At 35.8% G+C, this 23344-nt stretch overlaps 1 protein-coding gene across 2 annotated transcripts in view; it reads right to left on the bottom strand.

Moving 5' to 3' along the window:
* The window catches only part of RYR2 (ryanodine receptor 2), a 779580-nt gene that overhangs the window by 71652 nt on the left and 684584 nt on the right, over positions 1-23344 (bottom strand). For both annotated transcript variants that reach the window (XM_077168436.1, XM_077168435.1), the window contains 4 exons: positions 17615-17668; positions 16342-16365; positions 2761-2860; positions 1422-1501 (listed from right to left, as the gene is read on the bottom strand). In XM_077168436.1, coding sequence (XP_077024551.1) covers positions 1422-1501; positions 2761-2860; positions 16342-16365; positions 17615-17668 — 258 coding nt within the window. The remainder of the gene's footprint in view (positions 1-1421; positions 1502-2760; positions 2861-16341; positions 16366-17614; positions 17669-23344) is intronic.

Here is a 23344-nt window from a genome sequence, read left to right as displayed (position 1 = left end):
TGACTATATTTATGGAAATAATACACAATTGGAGAAAAATTTAAAGACAAATTTTTCAACTATTTTTATTTGCCACTAAATATAATAAAAAATTTCACCAAGTGAGGATGCACAGGTAGTTCAGTGGTAGGATAACCACCTGCCATGTGGGAGACCTGGGTTTGAATCCCTGCCCATGCACAACCCCACTCCCAGCCCTTGCAAAAAATCCACCAAATGAAGGGAACCTTCACTTTTCTCTGATTTTCTTTTCTTAGACTCACAGGTCTTTTAGAAGGATATCCATGGCTTTGTCTCCCAATGTGGTGATTCTGAGATTCCCAAGAGGTCGAAGGCAGATGTTCCAAGGTTTCCACCTTGCCTTCTTTCCTTCTTCAGCATAACCCTTAAAACTGCCTAACTTATCCAAGAAAGAATGGCCATCTGTTCCATGCTATTAGATCTGTTTTCTTTTTCAAATGGAAGCCAAACATATAAAAATAGGAGATAGGTTTAAGTTTTAGAATAACACAATCTGCTATTTAAATACTGGTGGGATTTTTTTTTTTTTTTTTGTGGTGGGAGTATTTTTTCAATTAGCAAGAGAATTTTTCAGAGCTCAGGTTTACATCGGAGTTCTGATGAGCGGTGACCCCAGAGGCGTGCTGTGCACAATTTGTGACATCATTTCTGACCGTTTTTTAAAAGTCACTCAAATACTTTAACAAACACAGATGTTGACCTTCACAGTTAGATATAGAGAATACATACTTTTGTGATAACTGGCTGAAATTATTAAAATGCCTACCCAGATCATGTCTAACTTTTAAACATAGCATAATTACAAAACCTTATTGGCTGATTTTCTCATTCCTGTTGAGACTAGAAAGAATTACACTGAAAAACATTTCAGTGTGTTTTCTTACATATTAACCTAGAAGCAGGAGCCATAGCAAACATACAATAAATCCTGGGAATCAATTTATGAGAGGAACAACACTCTAAACTATGACCTTAGGAAGATACCAAGCCATGTTCCCCAAGTGAGAATGTTTCTCATCACCATTTAAAAATAGCTGGTTTTGGGTGGGCCACGGTGGCTCAGCGGCAAGAATGCTTGCCTGCTATGCCAGAGGACCCGGGTTCGATTCCCAGTGCCTGCCCACGTAAAAAAATAAATAAATAAAAATAAAAATAGCTGGTTTTATGTTGACTTAGTCACACAATGCTGCATTATGACCTGTCTTTCAGACTTTGAAACTGAGTCTCTTACAGGGTATTTAATTTGCTAACTAGAAGATACTTGGCTATTGGGGTAATACGACCATGAAAGAGAGACATTTTTTATAAAGAAAATGAAAAGTTCATCACTAATAATTCTGTTACAAAATAAAGTCTGTTTATTTGAAAAGAGAATTAAATAAATGGCTTAAAGACATTACCTGCTGTACTGTAGAGTTCCCACCATTTAAGATAGCAATTCCAAGTTTCAGAGTAGCAGCTACCATTGGCCCAGTTTCTCCTTAAAGATATAAAAAATATCCTTCCTTATATCATTTCACTTGCTACATTTAACCTATTCTATCCCAAAATGTATTCTTTAAAAATTATTACCTCCTACAAATCTGGATAACAGACAGCCTTATTTGCCAAAAAATATTAAAATAATAATAGTGCATATTTTGCCATCAATGCTGTTATTGAATTCTGTATAATATATCCAATATTGAAACTATATTGAGGATATAGAAAAAAGAATAGAAATAATTGTCTTTGGAATACTGAGGCCTGAAATTATTAAGCTTCCAAATTAAATATGATTAAAATAATACTGAAATGAATATGAGCTACTTATAACTTGTTTTAAGGCAAACTTCTAACCTTCCCTTCTGCACCCCAGCAATACTGCAGCTGGAAAAATTTTGTTGTTTTTATTTTATCGCTTTCAGTTTAACATGTTTATAGTCTTGCTTTGTTAGGATGACTATCCTCGATTTTCAAGTATTTAAATAATAATGAAAAAATATAAAAATGTAACTAGTCCATCATTTAGCACATTATATTTATTTTTAAGTTATTCACCTACAGTTATCTTAAAAACAGAACCAATCTCCATAATTTGGGGGAGGCATGTTAAAAGCAGACTGTTCAAGTTTTACTTTTTCCATTCGATTACAAATTCTATTTAAAATGTGTCAAAAAGAAGATATGATTAATGTAAGACAAAGCATTTTGAAAAGGCTGACTATTGAGATATACAACAGTACTTTGCTTACTTGTTAAAAAGCACCTCACTTTAAAAAGTCTAAACATTTATGCCAAGGTTTAGCAAACTGTAGCCTGAGGCCCAAATCCTGCTTGCCACCTGTTTTTGTAAATTAAGTTTTTTGGGACCTCAGCCATTTGTTTTTGTCCTGTCTTTGGCTGCTTTCACACTACAGGGGCAGAGTTAAATAGTTGCAACAGAGGTCAAATAACCTGCCAGGCTGAGAAGAATTACTGCCTGTCCTTTTACACAAAAAGTTTGCCAACCCATGATTAATATGATCATGAGTTTAATCATAAAAGTTTCCCAAACTTAAAGAGCAGAAATGAAAATAAACCTTTAAAGAGTCTGGAAAAAAATCAACTTTGGACTCAGTAAATCTCTCTGATGAGAGATCATATTTGTGAATAGTCACCTGACATAGCGAAAAACAAATACATAAACAGGTGGCATTTAAACAGAGGAGCCCCAACAGAACAAGATGGAACCTGAGGAATAAGTGGAGCCCACCTCACCTTTGCTGGCACTGATTGTCTGCAGAACCATCTCAGCAGCTCCTCGATCGTGGAGTCTGGCTTGCTGGTACAGAAGCTTTTGCTTTTCCATTTCCTTTTCCTGAACACAAATCCCAACCATTTATGTTGTGGCTATCAATGAGCACAGCAGCTTTCTAAAGACCATATTTTTAGTCCTCTCTCCATGTATGGGCTCTATGACAACATTATGGACCATTTCAACACCAACAATGTTATTCAACAGATATCAACATATTAGACTCTTCATTTTTCCCTTTATATTTTTCTTGATAGACTTTTGGTACTGGTTTATCAGGATGGATTTTCTCAATTTTAATTATCTGCTTCGCCCAAAGGCTGTATATCACAGTTTCGAAGCACTGAACTTCATCAAACGTGCACTTTCTGAATTACACATTATTTGTGCAGAAGTTTGTCAGGTTTTAGTCATCTCCCATGTCATGGCCATAACTTGATACTGCTCAGCAAATGGCTCGAGTTGCAAGTTATCACTGAATCTCAGAAAAACTTTAACTGACACGTCTTGGAGTTTAAGCAAAATTGAAAGCTGATATGGATAAAACCTAGTGGACTTAGGTTACAGATCACCCCAGTTACCCCCAAAGAATCAAAGATGCAATGTGCCTTTATATTTTGTATTCTCTGGCGGTAACAAAACGATACTGCATGGTGCTGCTAGCGCAATGGCTGGAGTTGGTTTCTTTTCCACTCAAACTACCACTGAAAACACAAAGAAGAAAATAAAAATAAAATATAAAGGCACAGCAAGTTCAAGACTGGCATGATCATTCGCTTGAGCAATCCAGTTCACCGGAGAATTGAGAAGGCACTAAGCAGTATAAGTTGCAGAATGAAAAGTTGCATAGAGCCCTATGACAGCGAGTCCATCAAATGGCGTGGTAGAGAAGCTTAGTCAATGGGACATGAAACAGTCAATTAGTATCATGTCCATAAACACAACGGCCAAAACATATATGACCTAAGAGCAGGAAGAGCTGCAGCAGAGGTAGCCAGGGTGACAGCTTTGCTGCCATAAACTTTCCATCCAAAGTACGGAAAATAGACACTGGAAGATGGAAGAGGTTTAAAAAATGAAGGCTTGCTAGTTACAGAATATGAAAAATAAAGTAAAGTAAAAGGAGGGGGGGGGAGAAATGGGCTCAAACAAATGAAAAAAGAAACCTTTAAATCAAAAGCAACCAACACAGACATTTATGCTGTTACCAGAGAGTTCTCGCCGAGGCTGGCAAATTTGTTTCTTAAATCTTTGATAATATCGTGCTGCGAAAACAAAATTGATCAGGGTGTTTTTTTCACACTATAGTTAGAGCTCCTGTGGTTAAATTTTATTTTTTCTTAAATTATGTGATAGGCCTAAATGGAAGCAAAGAAAAAAAAAAAGAAAAGAAAAAAAGGCAGCTTTGCTTTATATGTAGCCATGCTAACACCTAAAAAGTTTGCCTTCATGTTTAAACCTCTTCCTGTGAAGTCAAAAACAGAACGAAAACAAAATCACACAGACACACAAAACCATTTTGTCATTACAACACAGTTTTGGAAAAAAACTGAAAGACGACCCTTTCGCCTGCTCTTCAGTTACTGTTTAAAATCGATGAGCAACATTTGATTCTTCCTTTTAGACCCAACAATCTTTTACATTCCCCCATTGCCAGAGCTGTATCTGGAACTTTGGCTTCCCAGCTTAACCAGTTTATTTTGTAAATAATTTCTCAATAAGAAATGATACGAAATCATTAGCTTAAGGACTTACCCTATCATCAACTAAAAAGGCAAGGGAATCAGAAAGAGCAATCACTTTACTGAGTCAAAAGAACAAATTAAAGGAACCCAAAAAAGACTGAAGATGGAGGCATGCCATATACTCCTGAAAACAAAATAAAACACTTCGCTGCTGTGCTCCCCAGGTGTGTAGATAGACTCAAAGACCCGTCAGAACAACGTGCATGAGAGATTCTGGGATCCCAGGATCTTCTTTGGAAACTGAAATAATGCCTGGGTGGATCTTAGGAGGATCAAGAAATGGACAGAAGACCAGAAAATAAACGAGGGGCAAAGATTGCTATCTGTTTTTTAAAACACAGCATCTAAGTTGCAATATTTTGAGGCGATGATGAGACTCATTTGAGAAAGCACTGAATCTAAAAGATATTCTGATCTAGAAGAAGGAAAACATGTACTTTCTACGGAACAATCAGGTCAACATCTCTCCTGAATTTTCTCTTTGTTAGATTAAATTGGAAGTTCTTGCCTTGAAAGCACTTTGATACTATTTCTTTCTGGGGCTTTGTCTTTTGAGAGCTGCTTTACTGGGTCTGTAATTTCATCTCATCAGTGGAAATTTTATCACAACACAAAACACATAAACTTTGAAAGCTAACCAAGAAAGTTTTCAGACCATAAAATGAAGGATTTTATGGAAAGAAAAAAATTTTTCTCACTTCAAATTTACTGAAGATATACTTTTCTAAGCTAATTAGAGATAGACTTTTAAAAGTGTCTTAGGGAACTAGCATTTTGAAAGCAACGTTTTAAAAGCAATTTCCCTCCCACCACCCTTCCTCAGGATTCTGCTTAAACTGCCAGAAGGTCTTAAATAAACAATTATACCTTCAACTGTGGTTTGAACTTTAAATTATTCCAAGGTTACAAAGGAAGGGAAAAAGAAAAAAGAGCACCTCCATAATTTGAATTTTCCCTTAGGCAAAAAGTTCTGATTGCCAGAAGCAACCAAGAACTATCAGCTGTTACCCTAAAAAGATTGTTATGAGTCTTTTCAAGGTCAGTTGTGGTCAAATATCAGACCCATGATCAAATTACTGTCTCTGAATGGAAGTATTCATCATTGCGATTTGCTTTTAGTTTAACTTTAAGTTTGTAATAAAATTGCTAACTTACTTCCATTTTAACTAAGAGCGTCTCAGTCTTGAGACTTGAAAGGGGAAAGGGAGAAAAGCCTGAAGAAAAAAAAAATTGCTTCTTCAACACCTTGCCTTATATGAAAAAAAGAAATAATAAAATAAGAACAAATTACAATTGTCCCATGCTTCTTCATGGAAAAACGTTTATTTCCATAATGGAGAAGAAAAGATCATTTAAACCAGGGCAATCTGATGACAGCAAAGAAATTCACATCGTTTCTAAAGGACCATTCTCAATTCCATGTACATTTGGGGCAAATGAACCCTCCAAAGGCAGGGCTTCCAAATCTAAGGCTGTGAATCAGGCCAACTGAGCCCACTTATCTCGTTTTATTTCTTTGCAGTTCCAAATCTTCAACATCTGCTGAAAATATTTTCATCTTACACCGCATGCAGAAGCAAGTTATAAGGAAACAGACATTTCCATGAACTGAACTCTTTTAAAATAAATTCCATGATTTAATATTTTAAGTTAATGTAAAATATTTTTATTTGGCTTCATAAATGAAGTCAAAACCTGAAAAGTGATGTTGAATCTCAATTTTACAAGAAAACAAAGGAGATTCAATTGGATAACGATGGGGAAAAAAGATAATTTTACAAGAAAACAAAGGAGATTCAATTGGATAACGATGGGGAAAAAAGATGAAAATGAGTTAAAGGGTATTAATTATTTGGCTTACAACACAAACAGGCCAACACAGAACAAGGGAGAAAAAAATGAGGAATGGACAAGAGTCACCTTCTCCATGTCAATTAATTTTGTTCTATATTCCAGCTCCTGAAATTGTAGCCTAGCCATATACTTATACAGTTGACTCACAGTGCTAATAAAACAATGATAAGATCATTACCTTGTTGAATAATGGATGGTTTTCAAAAATTAAAAAAACTAATGATTAAATGGGTGTAGAAATTTTAGAAGTAATGCTCCATGGGTACAAGGGGCAAGAACTGTTTCGCTTGTTTGCCCATTTAAATCACACCACCAGTATACACTCACTCCATAAACATTATGGTTCCCTGCACATAATAGGTGTTAAATAAAATTAGGATGACAGAAATAAATGATATAATGTCATATAGTTCGTACAAATTAATCTGAAATATTATAAGCAACTTTTTGTTTGAAGAACTACAAAATGAATACAATATGAAATGTTTTTTAAAGTGTACTTTCAGGCCATAGTCAGAGAAGTCTTTAAAACTATACACAAACAAATACTAATAAAACTATGATGGCTAACATTTAATTTCTGGTCTGCACCTTTCACCATAGTCCATTCTCTTTGTTAACTGAACTTTCAAATAGTATAATAATCTTTCACAATTCTAGTTCCCCATAGGATTAGCACAGTTTCTAGTGCTCTCTTGAATTGTTCCCAATTAAGATGAAAAATTATGTTTTTAACCTAAGCAGATTTTATTCAAATGCCAAATCAAAGCTTTACTAACATATGATCAAGGACAACGAAAACACTAAACCAGAGACATACATTTTAACTAATGTGCTGCAGGTTCAAAAGTTTAGATGAACTTTGTAATGTGATTTTACATCTTTCTGTAACATTTATACTTGCGTTTCAATTGGAATATTTTTTCACCTGGATTCAGCCTATTTAGAACTAATAGATAGCACGCTAATGAATAAAACCCAGCCGAGTTAAAATAGTTTTCTCTTTCATGATTGTGCTGTTAAAATTTATACTACACTACAAATAGCTCCATCAACAAACTATAAAACCAAGAGAAAAGAATGAGTAACTCTAAAACCAGAAGAGGGAATGTGTTTCATCCTGAGCAAAATACGGATTTAATGCAGACTTTATTTAGACGTTTAAGTCTTTAAAACAGTGGATGCTGTCTTCAACACAAAAAGCAAGTGCTTTGTATTTCTTTTTCAATTTCACTTTACTATTGCCTGACAAAAGAGAGAATAAGAATGACAGGGTTATTGATGATGTCTAAAAATCTGAAAGCATGGTTAGACCTTGACATGTCAGAATTTGAATTAGTTAGTTGAAAAATGAGAAGTTAGAATAACTTTCATACACTGCATTATAACAACTCATTATCTGGAGTTTAAGAATTCCCGACACTGTAAGCTCTTAAGCCTATATTCTCAGTTTTCAAAATGGTTATTAATATTATCCCTGTAAAGTTCTTAGTGGAGAACTGCACTCTATCTACTGGATAAAGTCTCAATTTCCCTGCCAAGTATTACCTGTTGGCTGAGGGGAGGATTTTTCAGGAGACTGTCTCAAGGATATGTATTCCTTCTATTCTTCTAGATACTTGGTACCCATCTACAGTAAGCCATCCTCAGATGAGACCCTCAAAGCTGGACTTGATTGTATTGGCCTCTCAATAATTATTTTTAGGAAATTGTGGAAAACCTTTCTCATGATATCACACAGTTTCCTCTTCACAAAGATTCTCAGGAAAAGAAAAATACCCCTGGATGTTTACGTTTCCCCCGAATAATAAGTTTGTCTTTAGTGATAGAATAAACTGCTAAATTTATGTAATTTTACTTGGTTCCTAGAAAGATCGGAGTCAACTGTGCCCACCACTCACTGCAAAATAACAAGACTCTATCTGTGACATGCACATTGGGTTAATCCCACCTGGAAGGCCCCAATTATGACCCTGCCCTTTTCTCTAACTGCTCAACATTTCATTTTTTCCCCCCATCTTACTACATTATAATTGTGTGACGCTTTATCTCTCAAATTCGGAGGATTGGGGAAATCTGACAATTTTGCTAGATATTGTTTTCCGTAAGACACGTGCAGTGGTACACTTCCATACTAAAAATATGGAGTTTGTGTTCTTCAATCCTCGCCAAATAGTAGAAGAAAAATAATAAGATTTGCATACTTTCATCAATATTAATGCATGTAGAATTGTGAAATTTTACTGAAAAATGAAAAGGACTCACTTATGAGCAGCAAATCAGATGATTTTAAGGGTGGACATGACCCCTGAGAATATCTATTCCAACGATTTTAATAACAATAAATAAATAAAAAAAGCTAAGACAGAGTAGTTAAAAGTGACTTGCTGAAGGTCACAGCGACCATTAGGATGTGAATCCAGATCTCCTGCCTTGCACAGTTCTGTGTTCACAATTCTTAAAGTGTCTCTATGGGCTTCCCTGACTCATTTTTGATAGGGAAAGTGAACCTGATTAAATGTAACAATAATAGCAAACACTTACATAGAGCTTCCTAGGTGACAGGCCATGCTCTAAATACTCTGTATGCATTAACTAATCTAATCCTCATAACGACCTTATGAAGGAGATACTACAATTGGCCCCATTTTATACGCAGAAAAACTGAAACACAATTTCACACAGATAGTTAAGTGGTTGGGATTCAAACACAGTCTAAGCTAATGCCCCTCCTCTCAACCCCTCTGCTGCCTCCCATTTACCAAACATTGTGGTTAAGTACAAGCGTCACCTGGGACTATTTAAAAGAAAAAAATACAGCACAAGCAGTCAAATTATTGTGCTTTTGAAAAATATTTACAATTATGTTTAAATACACATGTTTCCATACAGCTTGCTATTTCGGGCCACACATTCATTTGCATAAATTAGCATACGCAATATAACGGACAGAAAATCCCTAACTCTAGGGATTTTCCCAGTATTCCATCCCTACCTTACCTCCCCTCTTCCCTGTGCTCCCTTTCTCTCCAATCCTTGGTCACTTGCTTTGCTTCTGAGTGAGAGTGGCCCTAGAAATGGCTCACACCATTACTGTGGTTATGAAAGCTGGCTGCTGCCATCACTGCCACTCACCCAAGGAGACCCCACGCATGGCACTGATGGATCTAAGGAGGAACTCCCATGCCCGTGCACTGGGAGACTGGACCCAAGAAGGCTCTGACTTCCCCAGGGGTTGCCTGGAAGAGCTGGGCAATATCAGCAGGAAGTAAGAAATTAACTTCCTGGGACCAATGAGAGATAAGAGAAGGGAGGGGGACAGCAGATAATCTGTTTTCCCTTCCTCCCCAGGAAGAATTGCTCCATGATGCACAATCTCTCTAGAGGGACCCCATATGGCTGAGCAACTAGCTGCATTGTTGTATAGCATGGCCAGCTCAGGAATGCACTAACTTGCATTTGCTCTTCCTCCTTCCCTGTATCATTTCTCTTTTTCCCCCACTCTTGCTTCTGTGGGATTGTAACACTGCCTCCCCATGCCCCAACACACACACACACACATTATAAAATATTAGCATTAGCACTTGAGTTTTTTGCCTTTGCTGTCTCAGGTATTCAGGCTGAAACATTACCTGAGACGAACCATTTCTAGATATAAAAATGCAGATGGCAGACTGGGAGCAATGGGGCAAGATTAATGGGGACCACTTGCCAAAATTCTTTTCCTTCTTTCCTCTTTGACTCAATAGTATAGAAAGCAACTCTAACGACTTTAACCCATATTTTTGACATCATAAAAGCTTCTTCAGAAAGAACCAAAAGACAGTAATTTTTCTTGATAAAAGGAATAATTATTCCCACTGTTTCAATAATCATTTCAATACTGATCTTTATCCAATTTTTATATATTTAAAGGTTCCCTCTGCTAGCTAAGACATAGGAAGCCCATCTACATTAAATTGCTGCAATGGATCTAACTTACTTTAAACTAAAAAAAACACTTTAGGAGATATTTTATAATAGATTATTGTCAGGGATTTTTCTTAGGTGCTAGATACCAGTTCTTGGAAAACTACATTCTCTTAATGATAAGCTGTACATATATAATCTAATTTATGTTTAAAAAGGATAAATTTATCTTGAATACAGACATACTCATCAACAGATTATACTTTCAAAATTCTGGATAAGCTTTCTTCTCAATTGATATTATGAGTGAGTCATTAATAATCCAATATTTTCCCAGCAAATTTCATGTACTATCCAACAATTGGCATTTTCATACTGTGCTCTACACTATTAAGAATATACAAGACATTTGAAAGGATGCATTAATCTGTGGTTATCTCTTATCATAGACAAGAAATCTCTGCGAACAAATCTGGAGACCCAGTACAGATTCCAGTACACTAATTCTTCTTCAAAGCTTTGTCCTGTAATACTAGACCTAAAGAAAGAAGGGATGGTTTCATTAAGGTAAGGTTTTGACTCCATATTGCATAAAAGAAAACTAGACTCTAGCTTCTTTCCTCTTAAATTTACATTTAAATCACTTGTTAATCTGTGAGCTAAATTAGAAAATAAGCATTGCTTTTTAATACTGAAGACCTGATTTTGGTGGTGTCAAGAGTAAGCTCTTGATACTCTTTACTGGATCAAGAGATGGAATGTTAGTCCCCCCACCCCGATATCAGGCATCATAAATGGAAAGGAAGCTTCTCCCAAGGGAAAATTACTTAACAGGAAGACAAGGCTAACACCAACTATATTAAAATGAACATTTTCTCTCCCAACATTTTGTGTCAACAATATTTCTGCCAACAATATTTGAATGGACAGCACTAAATAAACTCATTCCTGTTCAAACCACATGGGATGGGGTATGGAGGAGAAGGTGGGGGTACATCTTATACCCAGTTCATTCTTGCAGAATTACCAAATGCAATTCTATTAAAAAATTAGATGCTTGGAGACACCAAACCAGAGTTCTTTTATTGCTGAGGTAGTGCTATATAACACCAATGCTTAAAACATTTTGAACCTAAATGGACTCTTTCATATTCAACAATGCATTACTTTGGAGTATGAGCTGGTTATTGGTCTGAGTACTTCAGTAGGTATGATGTCATTTTATTTATGCTTGAGGCCCATTTGGGAGAGAATGTAAGTCAGTCTCTTAAATTTTTATTTCAGAATGTCAACTATGCCACAGGCATATTTGATATCTAACACATGAGAAATTCTTTTAATCAATAGTAAAGAATATTAGGACCACAGGGACTCGTTCGGCAGAGAACTCATCTTTGAATTACAAACTGGACACCTGCCAAAGGCTAATGCAATTTCCTTAATATTTGAGAAAGATGGTGTAGAAGACAAGTTAATGTTCTACTCCTCTGGCTTACCTAGGCTCTACTGTTTTAAATTCAGGTTTTTCAGTAGGTAATAAATCTCTATTGTATTACTTTAATATGCCACAGGAAAGCTTTTACTTATTTAATGTTATACCCTATAATATCACAGAAGGGCAACAGCAGAAGTACCCATTTGAAAAATGCTTCTCTGTCTTTTGCAAAATCGTAGTTAAAATGTTGTCTGACTTTTCCAAATACAAATGGCTAAAAAATCACATGGAAAGATGTTCAACACCACTAGGTATTAGGCAAATGTAAATCAAAACCACAATGGGATATCATCTCATACCTACTAGAATGGCCATTAGAAAACAAAACAAAACAGAAACTACAAGTGTTGGAGAAGATGTGGAGAAATAGCAACACTTATTCACTGCTGGTGGGAATGGAGAATGGCATACCTGCTTCAGAGGGTAATTTGGCAGTTCTTCAGGAAGCTAAGTATAGAGCTGCCATTTGATCTGGCAATCCTGTTACTAGGTATATACTCAGAGGACACAAACAGACATTGGTACACTGATGCTCATAGTGGCATTATTCACAATTACTAAAAGAAGGAAATGGCCCAAATGTCCATCAACTGATGAGAGGATAAACACACCATGGTATATACATACAACAGAATATTATGCAGTTGTAAGAAGGAATGAAGCCCTTGACACATACAACAACATGGATGAACTTTGAGGACATTATGTTGAGTAAAATAAGGACATAAAAGGACAATTATTATATGGTCTCACTAATAGGAATTAATTATAATGAGCAAACTCTGGGAGTTAAAATCTAGAGTAAAACCAGGAGACAGAAACAGAGTAGTGAGCGGGGTGATGATACTTAAGGTGTGCAGAATTTTAAATAATATTGATTGCAAATTTTTGGAAATGGATAGAGGTGATGGTAGCACAATATGGTAAGTGTAATTGTGCTGAGTGTGAGTATGGTTGAAAGGGAAAGCCTAGGGTGGTTTATGTCAGTAGAAGGAAAGCTAGAGGATAAAACATGGGACTGTATAACATAGAGAAACCTGCTATGGATGCTGGCTGGTTAACTGTACAAATAAAAGAAAGTTCTTATATGAACTAGAACAAATGTATATCGCTATTACAAGGTGTTAATATTAGGGTGGTATATGTGAAAAATACCATTAATGCAAACTGAGGACTAAAGTTAACAGTAACATTGCAATAATCTTTTTTTTTTTTTTGGTGCGTGGTCCAGGAATCGAACCTGGGTCTCCTGCATGAAAGGCGAGCATTCTACCACTGAACCACCCATGCACCCCATTGTAGTATTCTTTTTTCTTTTTCTTTGGCATGGACAGGCACCAGGAATTGAACCCGGGTCTCCAGCATGGCAGGTGAGAACTCTGCCTGCTGAGCCACCGTGGCCTGCCCAGTGTAATATTCTTTTAATAACTGTAACAAATGTACTATATCAAAGCTAAGTATCAAAATAGGGGATATAAAGGATACAGGATTTTTTGTTTTCCCCAGAGCAATCAGAATGTTCTCAAATTGACCGTGATGATGAGTACATAACTCTGTGAACCATTGCTTGCACAGTTTGGATGGTGTGTACATTGTATGAATAAAATTGTTAAAAAAAAACAAAAAAGAACACATGGGTTGCCAAGGAGTCCAGGAAAGCAGAGGCATAGCTGGAAAGAAACACAACCCAAGCATTCTGTATCTAAAATTTTGTCTAACCAAATAATTCAATACCATCTAATTGACAAGAAGTCCAAATATTCTTGTATGCCTTTTATGTTATTTAAATAATTAGATCAAGGCAATAACAATTTATTTTTAAAAAGTGGTCTGCTATTATTATACCAAAGTTCTTTGCTGATCCACATGAGAAATACTCATCATGTGCAGAGAAACAAAGCTATTTTACTTGATTTTTTTTTTTTTTTTGGTATGGGCAGACTCTAGGAATTGAACCCAGGTCTCCAGTTCAGCAGGCAAGAATTCTTGCTCTGAGCCACTATTGCACCACCCTTGAAATTTTATTCTTCTTATTTGTTTCAGCTTTTTAAAAATTTAATGCTCAATACAGCACTCAATAGCAGTAATTAACTTGCCGGGTAACTGGTAAAACATTTCTTTCCTTTAAGTTTATTTTGGCCACTTTTTAAGTTTTAATTGCCCTTCTTAGTGGTTTCAATATTGAGGTAGCCCCACATCTAAAAAACGGCATGTTTAGGTAAATTTGAAAGAAAATGATTAAATAAGCACCTTGTAGGAAAAACCTATTTCTGTATGTCATAGATGAAACAGGGAATTAAACTATCACATTAAATCAGGCAAGTTTTAACAGCATCATATCAATAAAAAAAATACACGTGATGGATGAAGAAAAATACTTGTATATACTTGAGGATAGCTCAGTATGCATGCCCTATTTTCCATTTTTCTTGAGCCTTATTTTATTCCTCACGGAAAGTTCCCTTATAATGTCATGTTAAATCTATTTCTTCACTCTTCTCAACACCTGTTGAAAATTTTGCAGGTGGAGTTTTAAGTAGAAACTACAGCAAATATTAATAACGAGGTACAAAAGTCAATTAACATGCATGTTAAATTATTCTCTTTAAGATAATTTGCTATAAGAATTATTGAAACTGCTAAATAACATATATGAAAAATTTCACCACTAGATTATAACTAGATGATGTCAAACAAACAGACACCTCGATGAGAAAAGGCTGGCTGGTCACTAATTTTATAAAGAGAAAGTAAAAATCTAATTGATTAAATTTTTTAGTGCTTTTGTTGGTGTCATGTAGTTAGCCTCAGAAAAGAACATCTTTATAGATGCTAACACAAAAATGACTATTTTTCAATTTGGAAAGCGTTCATATTGCTTACTCAGAGTACATAGCTAGTAAACAGTTGCATAGTTTCATAAATTAGGAATAAGTAATAAGTTTCAAATAACACGGAGATCAGTACAACTGCTCAGGAAGTGAAAATTCTCAAATCCTGCCTATTGCACTACACTTATGAATATGTGGCAATTTAAATATTAAAATTCTGCCTTATGGAGGAAAAGTCACACCTGCTGGTCCATATTCCTTATTTTGGGATTAATTGCCTGGCTTTACTATTACGTGAATTTGCATACAATTCTGAATCATATACATTGAATACTAAGACTCCACTGCTAGGCATTCCTTGTCTTCTTTCCCAAAACTGGGAACTTTTCTAATGTTACCAAATTTGACCCTGTTTACCAAATTGTATTTGCCTTCAAAGCTCCCAAAAAAATGCACTCATCTCCCAAATTAAAATTGTTTCCTTAACAGCAACACCCTCTGCCTTATCCACCCCATATCAAGCAAGACATACATAAGGCATGAAACTTGATGCTAATTAGGGAATCAAATTTGGGGGTGATATTAGGAAGTACCTTCATGTTTTCATTACTGAACAAGTTGCAGGAATTCTGAGACAATTAGTGATGGAAATAGAAAAATCTTCCAAAATAGTACCACACCCATTATTAGCTATTATTTAAGGCCCTTATGCATTGTTAAGTGCTATATCCATTTTGTGTTTTAATGCTTATATCCACCAGGTTGACGCTATATCTGATAGTATCTGCAGGAAACTCAAATTAAGAAATTTACAAGGATAGTAAGATGATGTAAGAACAATATATTCCTCAAATTAACTAGTGAGTTAAAAGATTTTTTTTCTTCTAAATAGATTCTTTCTGCCATTTTAAATTCATATTAACAGAAAATATTTTTTATCATAAAAGGCAAAGCAAGGTAATTGACACTCACTGAACACTTATTTTTTATTTATTTTTTTACTAGTCAGTGTGGGTATTGTCCTTCTGGGATGTTTATGATTAATTTTCCTACTCAACAACCTTATAAAAATAGAATAAACACTTAATGGGGTCCACTTCAAAGTAAACTATTCTATAAATTGTAGATCAAAATTTTCCTCCTAGGCACTTTTCCAAGTACTCAGCTATCAAATTATTAAGAGGGAGAATAGTCATCTAGCTCTGTAATAAGTACTGAAATTGATATTGAAATCATGGAACATAATCTCCAATTACTAATTAAAGATATTATTAGCACAAGAAAAATAGCAGGCTTCTTTCTAATCTCACCAGCAGTGCCATTATTCTTGTCTAGTTTCAAGTATGAGATTGGTACTAAAAAAAAAAAAAAATCAAGAGGGTTGAGGCCAGATGCTGCACTGAAAATTCTTGAGCCCAAAGTGAATAATCTAAAGGGGTGCATTCTTTCATCCCAGCACAGTATACAGCTCAAAATTAACATGTAGAATAAAATTTCAAATTATGAATCATTTAAATTGCAAGAAATATAAACCTGTGTCAAAGAAGTAATATTGAAGAGATCAATTGCACTGGAGCTACAAACTCGGAGAAAGATTCTCAAGACCTTTTATCACAAATGAATCCAAGATGTTGGGTCTAACAAAGGTAAATGTCACAAGAAACTGAAACTCAGACCCAGACAAATACACACATATATATATAGTTTTACCTTGCTGCGTTGGGATCCTGTGACCTTAAGGAAGAATGAGGACAAGAAGCAAAACAGCAATAAACAATTGCTCTGAAGACAACTGCTAGACCATAAACGGTGTGTACGTCAGAAAAACGATATCACTGGCTGTTCACAACTGATTCAAATTTATCTCTGCTTCTTATCGATAAAGATGGATTTGGGAATGGAACAGATACATATTAGAAAATACTAGCATGTCATATAGGAGATTGCTCTTATGGCTTTTTTTCTTTCTCAGCCAGCAGTAGTCACTGATTCTTCTCAAATTACTGTGAGTTTTTAAATGCTTTATACATTGACTTCAGTGGTGCACAGCTGCTCCAATCCAGCTGTTTCCGGAAGGGGCACTACTCTAAGTCCATTCCTCCACTATTCGTTTTTATAGATCCACTGTGATGAAATGCTGCTCATTGCTAGTTACTGACATATTGTCAGACTTCTGGCCTCAAGGTCCAGACATGTAAATAAATAGGGGAAAAAATCTAATCTATTTCCTCCCACGTAATTTCCTTTTGAAAATGAAAAAAACAAAAAAGAAATCAATAAATGAAAAGAGTCATACTCAGCAATAACTAGTTTTCCTCACACACAAAAAAGAAAGTACAGTATAAGCAAACGGGGAAAATAAGATTTACTTTCTCTTGGCTAATTAACAGTAAGCAGCATTTCAAATTATACAGGATATTTAAAAGCTGAGAACGTTTAAGAAAATAATAATAAAATAGAACATAGTCCTAAGAATATATGCATTCCTAACTCATGCATGCAAACTGCGTTATGTGGCACCATGTACATATGTACAAGGAATGAGTGACCTAATTGGGCAGAAGTCAAAATGGGCCAAATCTTTCAGACTTCCTTAATTCAGAATAAAATACTAAATGAGGGATTAATAAAAAAAACTTGATATCATGTTGTTCTTCAATAAGTATTTTCCTCACATTTCTGTTGAAAATTCCAGAACACAACATTCACTGAGACGAGAAAAATTTGAAGCAATCTCATCTCTGAGGGCTCTCAGGAACACTCATTCTGAACATATGGATTTTATAATTAACTATTTTATGTTCCTTGGTTTTAACTTCAGCAAATGTCAGGACTCAGATTTGTCCATCCAGCTTCTGACATGCAGTTCCTTGACACAATAAGCTGCAATAAGCCATGAAGCAAGAAACATAAATGTCAGTTATAAGCTATGAATAATGCTTTAAAACAGGAAAAAAGATCGATCTAGATGAATTAATCTTACTTCAAAACTCTTCACTTCTTCTTCACTATCATCGTCTTCCTCATCATGACAACTCTGATACATGTAAGAAAAAAAAAAGGTCAGAAGGCACATGATGAGGCAGAAATTACAACAGGATTTAATAGAACATCAAACTATTTTATTAGTTTATTATCAACACTATTTAAATGTATGTAATAGATACGATAAGTGTGGATGACATGATTAATGAATTCATGACCTGAAAGAAAATTATAGGTATCGTGCTTTTACAAAATGAAAACATTAAATTACCTCTTTTATACACAGCATAGAGATATTTACATGTTCTACATGACATGACAATAGTAGATATGCAAGTCTTGGCTTTGCTCAAACCAAACACACTATTTTCTCTTTTTGCATTCTGCTGTTACAATGTACTAACAGGTATATGCGGTAACCATTAATTAAAAACAATGACAGCATTAAATGAATCTTGTAATCCTTTTATTTTTAAAGCTCACTATTTATTGTATTTGGTCCAAAGGAGGAAAGTAAAGTTCTAACTGCTACTAATATTATCTCTATAGAGAACTGAGTGAGTATTCCATTATCGTGGAGTTAATTTTCTGAAAATGTTAAAGGATCTGTGCATATATCTATATCTTTTTATCTAATTCCCACAGGTGAAACTTCCGCTTGATAAGGAAGCATGTGATATGTGGTTAGGAACATGGGATCATAAAGCAGAGTGACTGGCTCAAATCCCGATGCTGCCACTTATCAGCTGGATAGCCTTAAACAAGTTTCTTTATCACTCTATGTTTCAGTTTCTCTGTATCTAAAATAGAATTCAAAAGTAATAATTTTTTTTATTTTACATTATTATTTCATGTTTCTTGACAAGATCAAATAAGAAAAAGCGCCTGAAAAATAATGTTTTAATCAATCTCAGTTGCTATTATTATTTTAGTTTGGATTTAAACTAAATGAGCATAATTGCTTATTCCATTACCTATGGTAGGAAGAAACCTATTACTCTTCAAAGTCAGATTGTTCCAATTCTTCTAAGTATGCCCTATATTTGATAAGCACCTAGTGTATTAGGGAGGTATTGGGAGGGAAATGGTTAAATATAAGCTATAAATCTGAAAAATACTCGAATTCAATGATTCAGAGTACTTTGTGTATGGAGATAAAGTGGAGATGGAAGGGAGGGTACAAAATATGATCCTTTCACTCACTTGATAAAGGTTTGTCACATTCTTTCATTCATTCAGCAAATATGAATTAAATGCCAATCTCTGCATTTATAATAGTAAGCATGTGATCACAGTTTTGCAAAGGAGGAAATAAAGGTGGGAACACAGATCTGTATCATTTTTACTTTATGGAAAATTGTGCTGATCAGCATGTTTCATCACAGAAACAAAGAAAGATGCTAATTATTCATTCTCTTACTCTTTACAAAAGTATGGATAGATGCATCAGTCTAAAGAAGGATCAATAATATAAAATCACCACGTTTTGCTCTTATCCTTTTCTTGTACAAAATGTTCACTAGCAATTTAAATAAATATAAGAAAATCACACTAAGCAAGTTTGTGGATAAAAATTGAAAGATAGTTAACACCAAATGATAGAACTGAATTTTAAAAAGGTTTCAATAAGTTTTGAACAGGCCTGACTCTAATAAAAAATGAACACATACACTGAATTAAAAAATAAATTAACCATCCAAATACTATGGGTGTGATATACAACTAAATAGAAATTAATCAATGATTTCAAAATTTAGACTGATAGGGAAGTTCAAAAGGAGTGAAAAATGCCATTTGGTTGCCCCCAAATTTAATGAATTCTTACAATTTATTGAAAATGTATTAGATCTGAAGTGAGAATAAGAGAGGACATAGTCCCATTATGAGTGCATTGCACAGGAAAAGCTCATAACTGGAATACTGTCTTCCATAAACTTCTGGATGGGATATACTGATAAAGTGGCGCATGTGCTGACTAGAACTGGGTGATTAAAGTTAGGCGTTCCCTTTCATACATTAAACAATAAAAGGAATAAGATTGTTTGATTATGAAATGGAAAATCTTCAGAGAAACGGTGAGTATGTGAGCCATGATTAAATATTTGACCATCTATCAATGGAAAAGAGATGAGACACAGTTTTGGGTTACAACTAGAACTAATGTGAAGGCAGATTCTACTTCAGCCACAAGAACTTTAACCATCAGAAATATCTGAGTCTCCAATGAAAAGCGTCCCTCTTCTTAGTCCACTTGCTCACCAGTTCTTCAACTGTAGAGGACATCCAGTCCATGACTAGTCTGCAAGCTCCTCATTTATCAGCTCCCCCGTGCCCTCATTTCCTTATTATTCTAGTCAGAATACCTGATCTAACAACTCAACCACTCTCATGGTCATATATAAAACCCCTATGATCCACTGCCTTCCAGCTGCAGCCTGGAAAAAATTCCTTGACGAATCTAACTTTCTGCCTTCTCTGAATGTGCATTCAGTTCTGAGAATTGCTACAGAAATTCACACAATCAAAAATACTGATACTACTACAAATTCATAGGCAACAATCAAAACTAGGCATTCTACACTGCCTGGGAATCCTAATTTAATTTCTAGTTAATACTCTATCCCAATTTCCATAATATCTCTTTCAACTCTTCTCTGTCTCCACAAACAATACTCTCCAGATCCCCTCTACCTTTTTGTTCAGTCTCAGCAGATGACTATACTTTCTTATGCAGTTTGAGAACCTAATACTCCAAAAGGAAACTCATCCAAGCTGCCATTAACCTGGCCATCCTCTCCAGTTTCCCTTTCCTTACAAAATAGTAGCTATCTTTTCTGTTTTATTCTTTCATCTAGTTTTTTAAACTATGAGTCTCAAGTCACTAACCAGACATGAAATCAATTTGGAACAACATGATCCAAACAATTTTCTATTGAAATAGAACAGAAAATGTACTCCTCTTAGGAAGGGTATAATTTCATGATTTTGAAATGAAAACAAAACATTCAAGGAATATAGTTTTATGTTCCTATAAATATACTGGCTAAATGTATTTCTTACTGTAGATTGTGGCTTAAATTAAAGTTGGAAAGCCGCTACTTTTCACTCAGCTAAATAATTGACTTGCCAACTTTATTGGATCCTTCTCACTAAGACATAAGTATGCTTACATACTCTTAAAAACCAAGCAGAAAGGTAGGGCAACAAGATGGCAGTGTAGGGAGAAGAAGAAGTTAGTTAGTCCTCTAGAGCAGCTAGTCAATATCCAAGAACTGTCTGGAACAACTCTTTGGGGGGCATCCATGACTGGACACACATTGTACACCAGTCTGGAAGGGGTGGAAGGGCCGAGATCACAGCACAGAGGCTGGCGCCCCTCCCCCAGGGGCATGTTTCCCCATAGGAAAACAAAGCAGTCTTTGCTGGGGGCAAGGAAGGCAATTTAGCTAAACTCCAACTGTGGTTTTAATGAATAAATTTGGACTTCTGAATACAAGCTCCAAGCACAGATAAACCAAGAGCGAGCAGAAAGGAATCCCGAGGTCTCACCCTGTAGAGAAGAGTATGGGGCTGACAGTAAAAAAACCAAACACCCCACCCCACATCCCACATCCAGAAACTTATGGAGTCAGCCAAGCTCAGAATACTGAAAAAGGGCTGTGTCCAAACAAAAGGGTACACAGAGCCAGCTACCTACTCTGGTTCTTGACAGGGTAACTTTGGGCACTGGGGACTGTCTCTGAAAAGGGATTTCTTTTTCTTTTTTCCTTCAACTTTTTAATCTCTTTTTAAAAACTATCCTAAGTAGCTGGTTGAAAAAGCCTCAGGCATTTTCAATTGTTAGCCCCCACCCACAAAGGGGAATTAAGATAGGTCCCAGAGACAAAGTAACTAGTCAAGTGAAGGAGATAATTCCCTAAAGGGCTTATCTTCCCAAAGAAAAGAGAGAGAGAGAGAGAGTGTGTGTGTGTGCATGCGTGCACATCTCAAATGGCAGCCCTCAATCAGAGAATTAACCCCAGGGGCTAAACCATAAACCTGCCTTCCATCAAGCCTCTGTCTTAACCACAACCCTGGCATGTGCAGGGTCTGCTCAGAATTAAAGGCACTGCACTGCTTTACACTGGTGGGGAGCTGCAGGCTGACAAGCACCACCTGTGGGAAGGACAGGAAAAGCACAGAATCTAGAGGCTTCACAGGAATCTCTGGCAACCTGCTGCGTCTCATCCTCAGGGAAACTTGATATTGATTACACCCTTCTCCTGAGAACTGGGCCAGTCCTATCTGGGAAAATGTGACTGGGGTCAATCATATTTGGAGACCATCCTTGGAAAAAAAAAAGAAAGATTCCATTCAGGCAAGGCAAGAACCAGAAAAACATCTACAGACCTCCCATCTATGTACAAATGATCTTTGATAAGGAGGTCAAGTCAACTCTACCGAGACAGAGCTGCCGTCTCAATAAATGATGCTTGGAGAACTGGATATTCACAGACAAAAGCATGAAAGAGGACCCATATCTCACACGTCATACAAAAATTAACTCAAAATGGATCAAAGACCTAAACATTAGAGCTAGGAAAGAAAACATCTAGAAGAAAATGTAGGGAAGTATCTTCTAGATCATATAGTAGGAGGTGGTTTCCTAGACCTTACACCCAAAGCGCAAGTAATGCAGAAAGAAGTAGATACATGGGATCTCCTCAAAATTAAATACTTTTTTTGCATCAGAGGACTTCATTAGGAAAGTAAAAAGACAGCCTATGCAATGAGGGACAATATTTGGAAACCATATATTGGATAAGAGTTTAATATCCAACATAAGGAGACTTTTCAGAAGAGGCAAATGGCTCAAACACATATGAAAAGCTGGTCAATCTCACTGTCTATTAGGGAAATGCAAATCAAAACCACAAAGATATTTTCTCACACCTACTAGAATGGCCATTATCAAAAAAACAGAAAACAACAAGAACTGGAGAGGATGTGGAGAAAGAGACACACTTATTCACTGTCGGTGGGAAGGCAGAATGGTGCAACAGCTCTGGAAGGCAGTTTGGCAGTTCCTCAGGAAGCTAATATAGAATTGCCATTTGATCCAGCAATCCCATTACTAGGTATATATTCAGACGAACTGAAGGCAAGGACACAAACAGACCTCTTCACACCAATGTTTACAGCAGCATTATTCACGATTAGCAAGAGATGGAACAGCCCAAATGTCCATCAATGGAAGAGTGGCTAGACAAACTGTGGTATACATATATGATGGAATATTTTGCAGCTGTAAGACAGAATAAAGTCACAAAGCATGTATATACAATAGCATGGAAGAAACTTGAGGACATTATGCTGAGTGAAATTAGTCAGAAACAAAAGGACAAATATTGTATGATCTCACTAATATGAACTACATTAATGAGTGAACTTTGAGAGTTAAAGATGAGAACACAGGTTATCAGGAGACAGAAAGCACAGAGGTTGAACATTTGATGCTGAAGGAATACAGAATGTGCAACAGGATCGATTGTAAAGATCCAGCAATGGATAGTACAATACTATCTAATGGTAGGACAATACTGTAAGTACACTGAAGGAAGCTGAGTGTGAATATGGTTGAGGGAGGAGGGCTAGGACATGCATGACACTAGAAGGAAAGACAGAGGATAAAGACTGGAACACTGTAACTTAGCGAAGCCTAGAGTGAACAATGACGGTGATTAAATGT

Source organism: Tamandua tetradactyla, chromosome 7, assembly GCF_023851605.1.
Source record: "Tamandua tetradactyla isolate mTamTet1 chromosome 7, mTamTet1.pri, whole genome shotgun sequence".
Lineage (NCBI taxonomy): Eukaryota > Metazoa > Chordata > Mammalia > Pilosa > Myrmecophagidae > Tamandua > Tamandua tetradactyla.
Note: the sequence above shows the minus strand (reverse complement) of the source record. Positions and strands in the feature narration are given on the sequence as shown.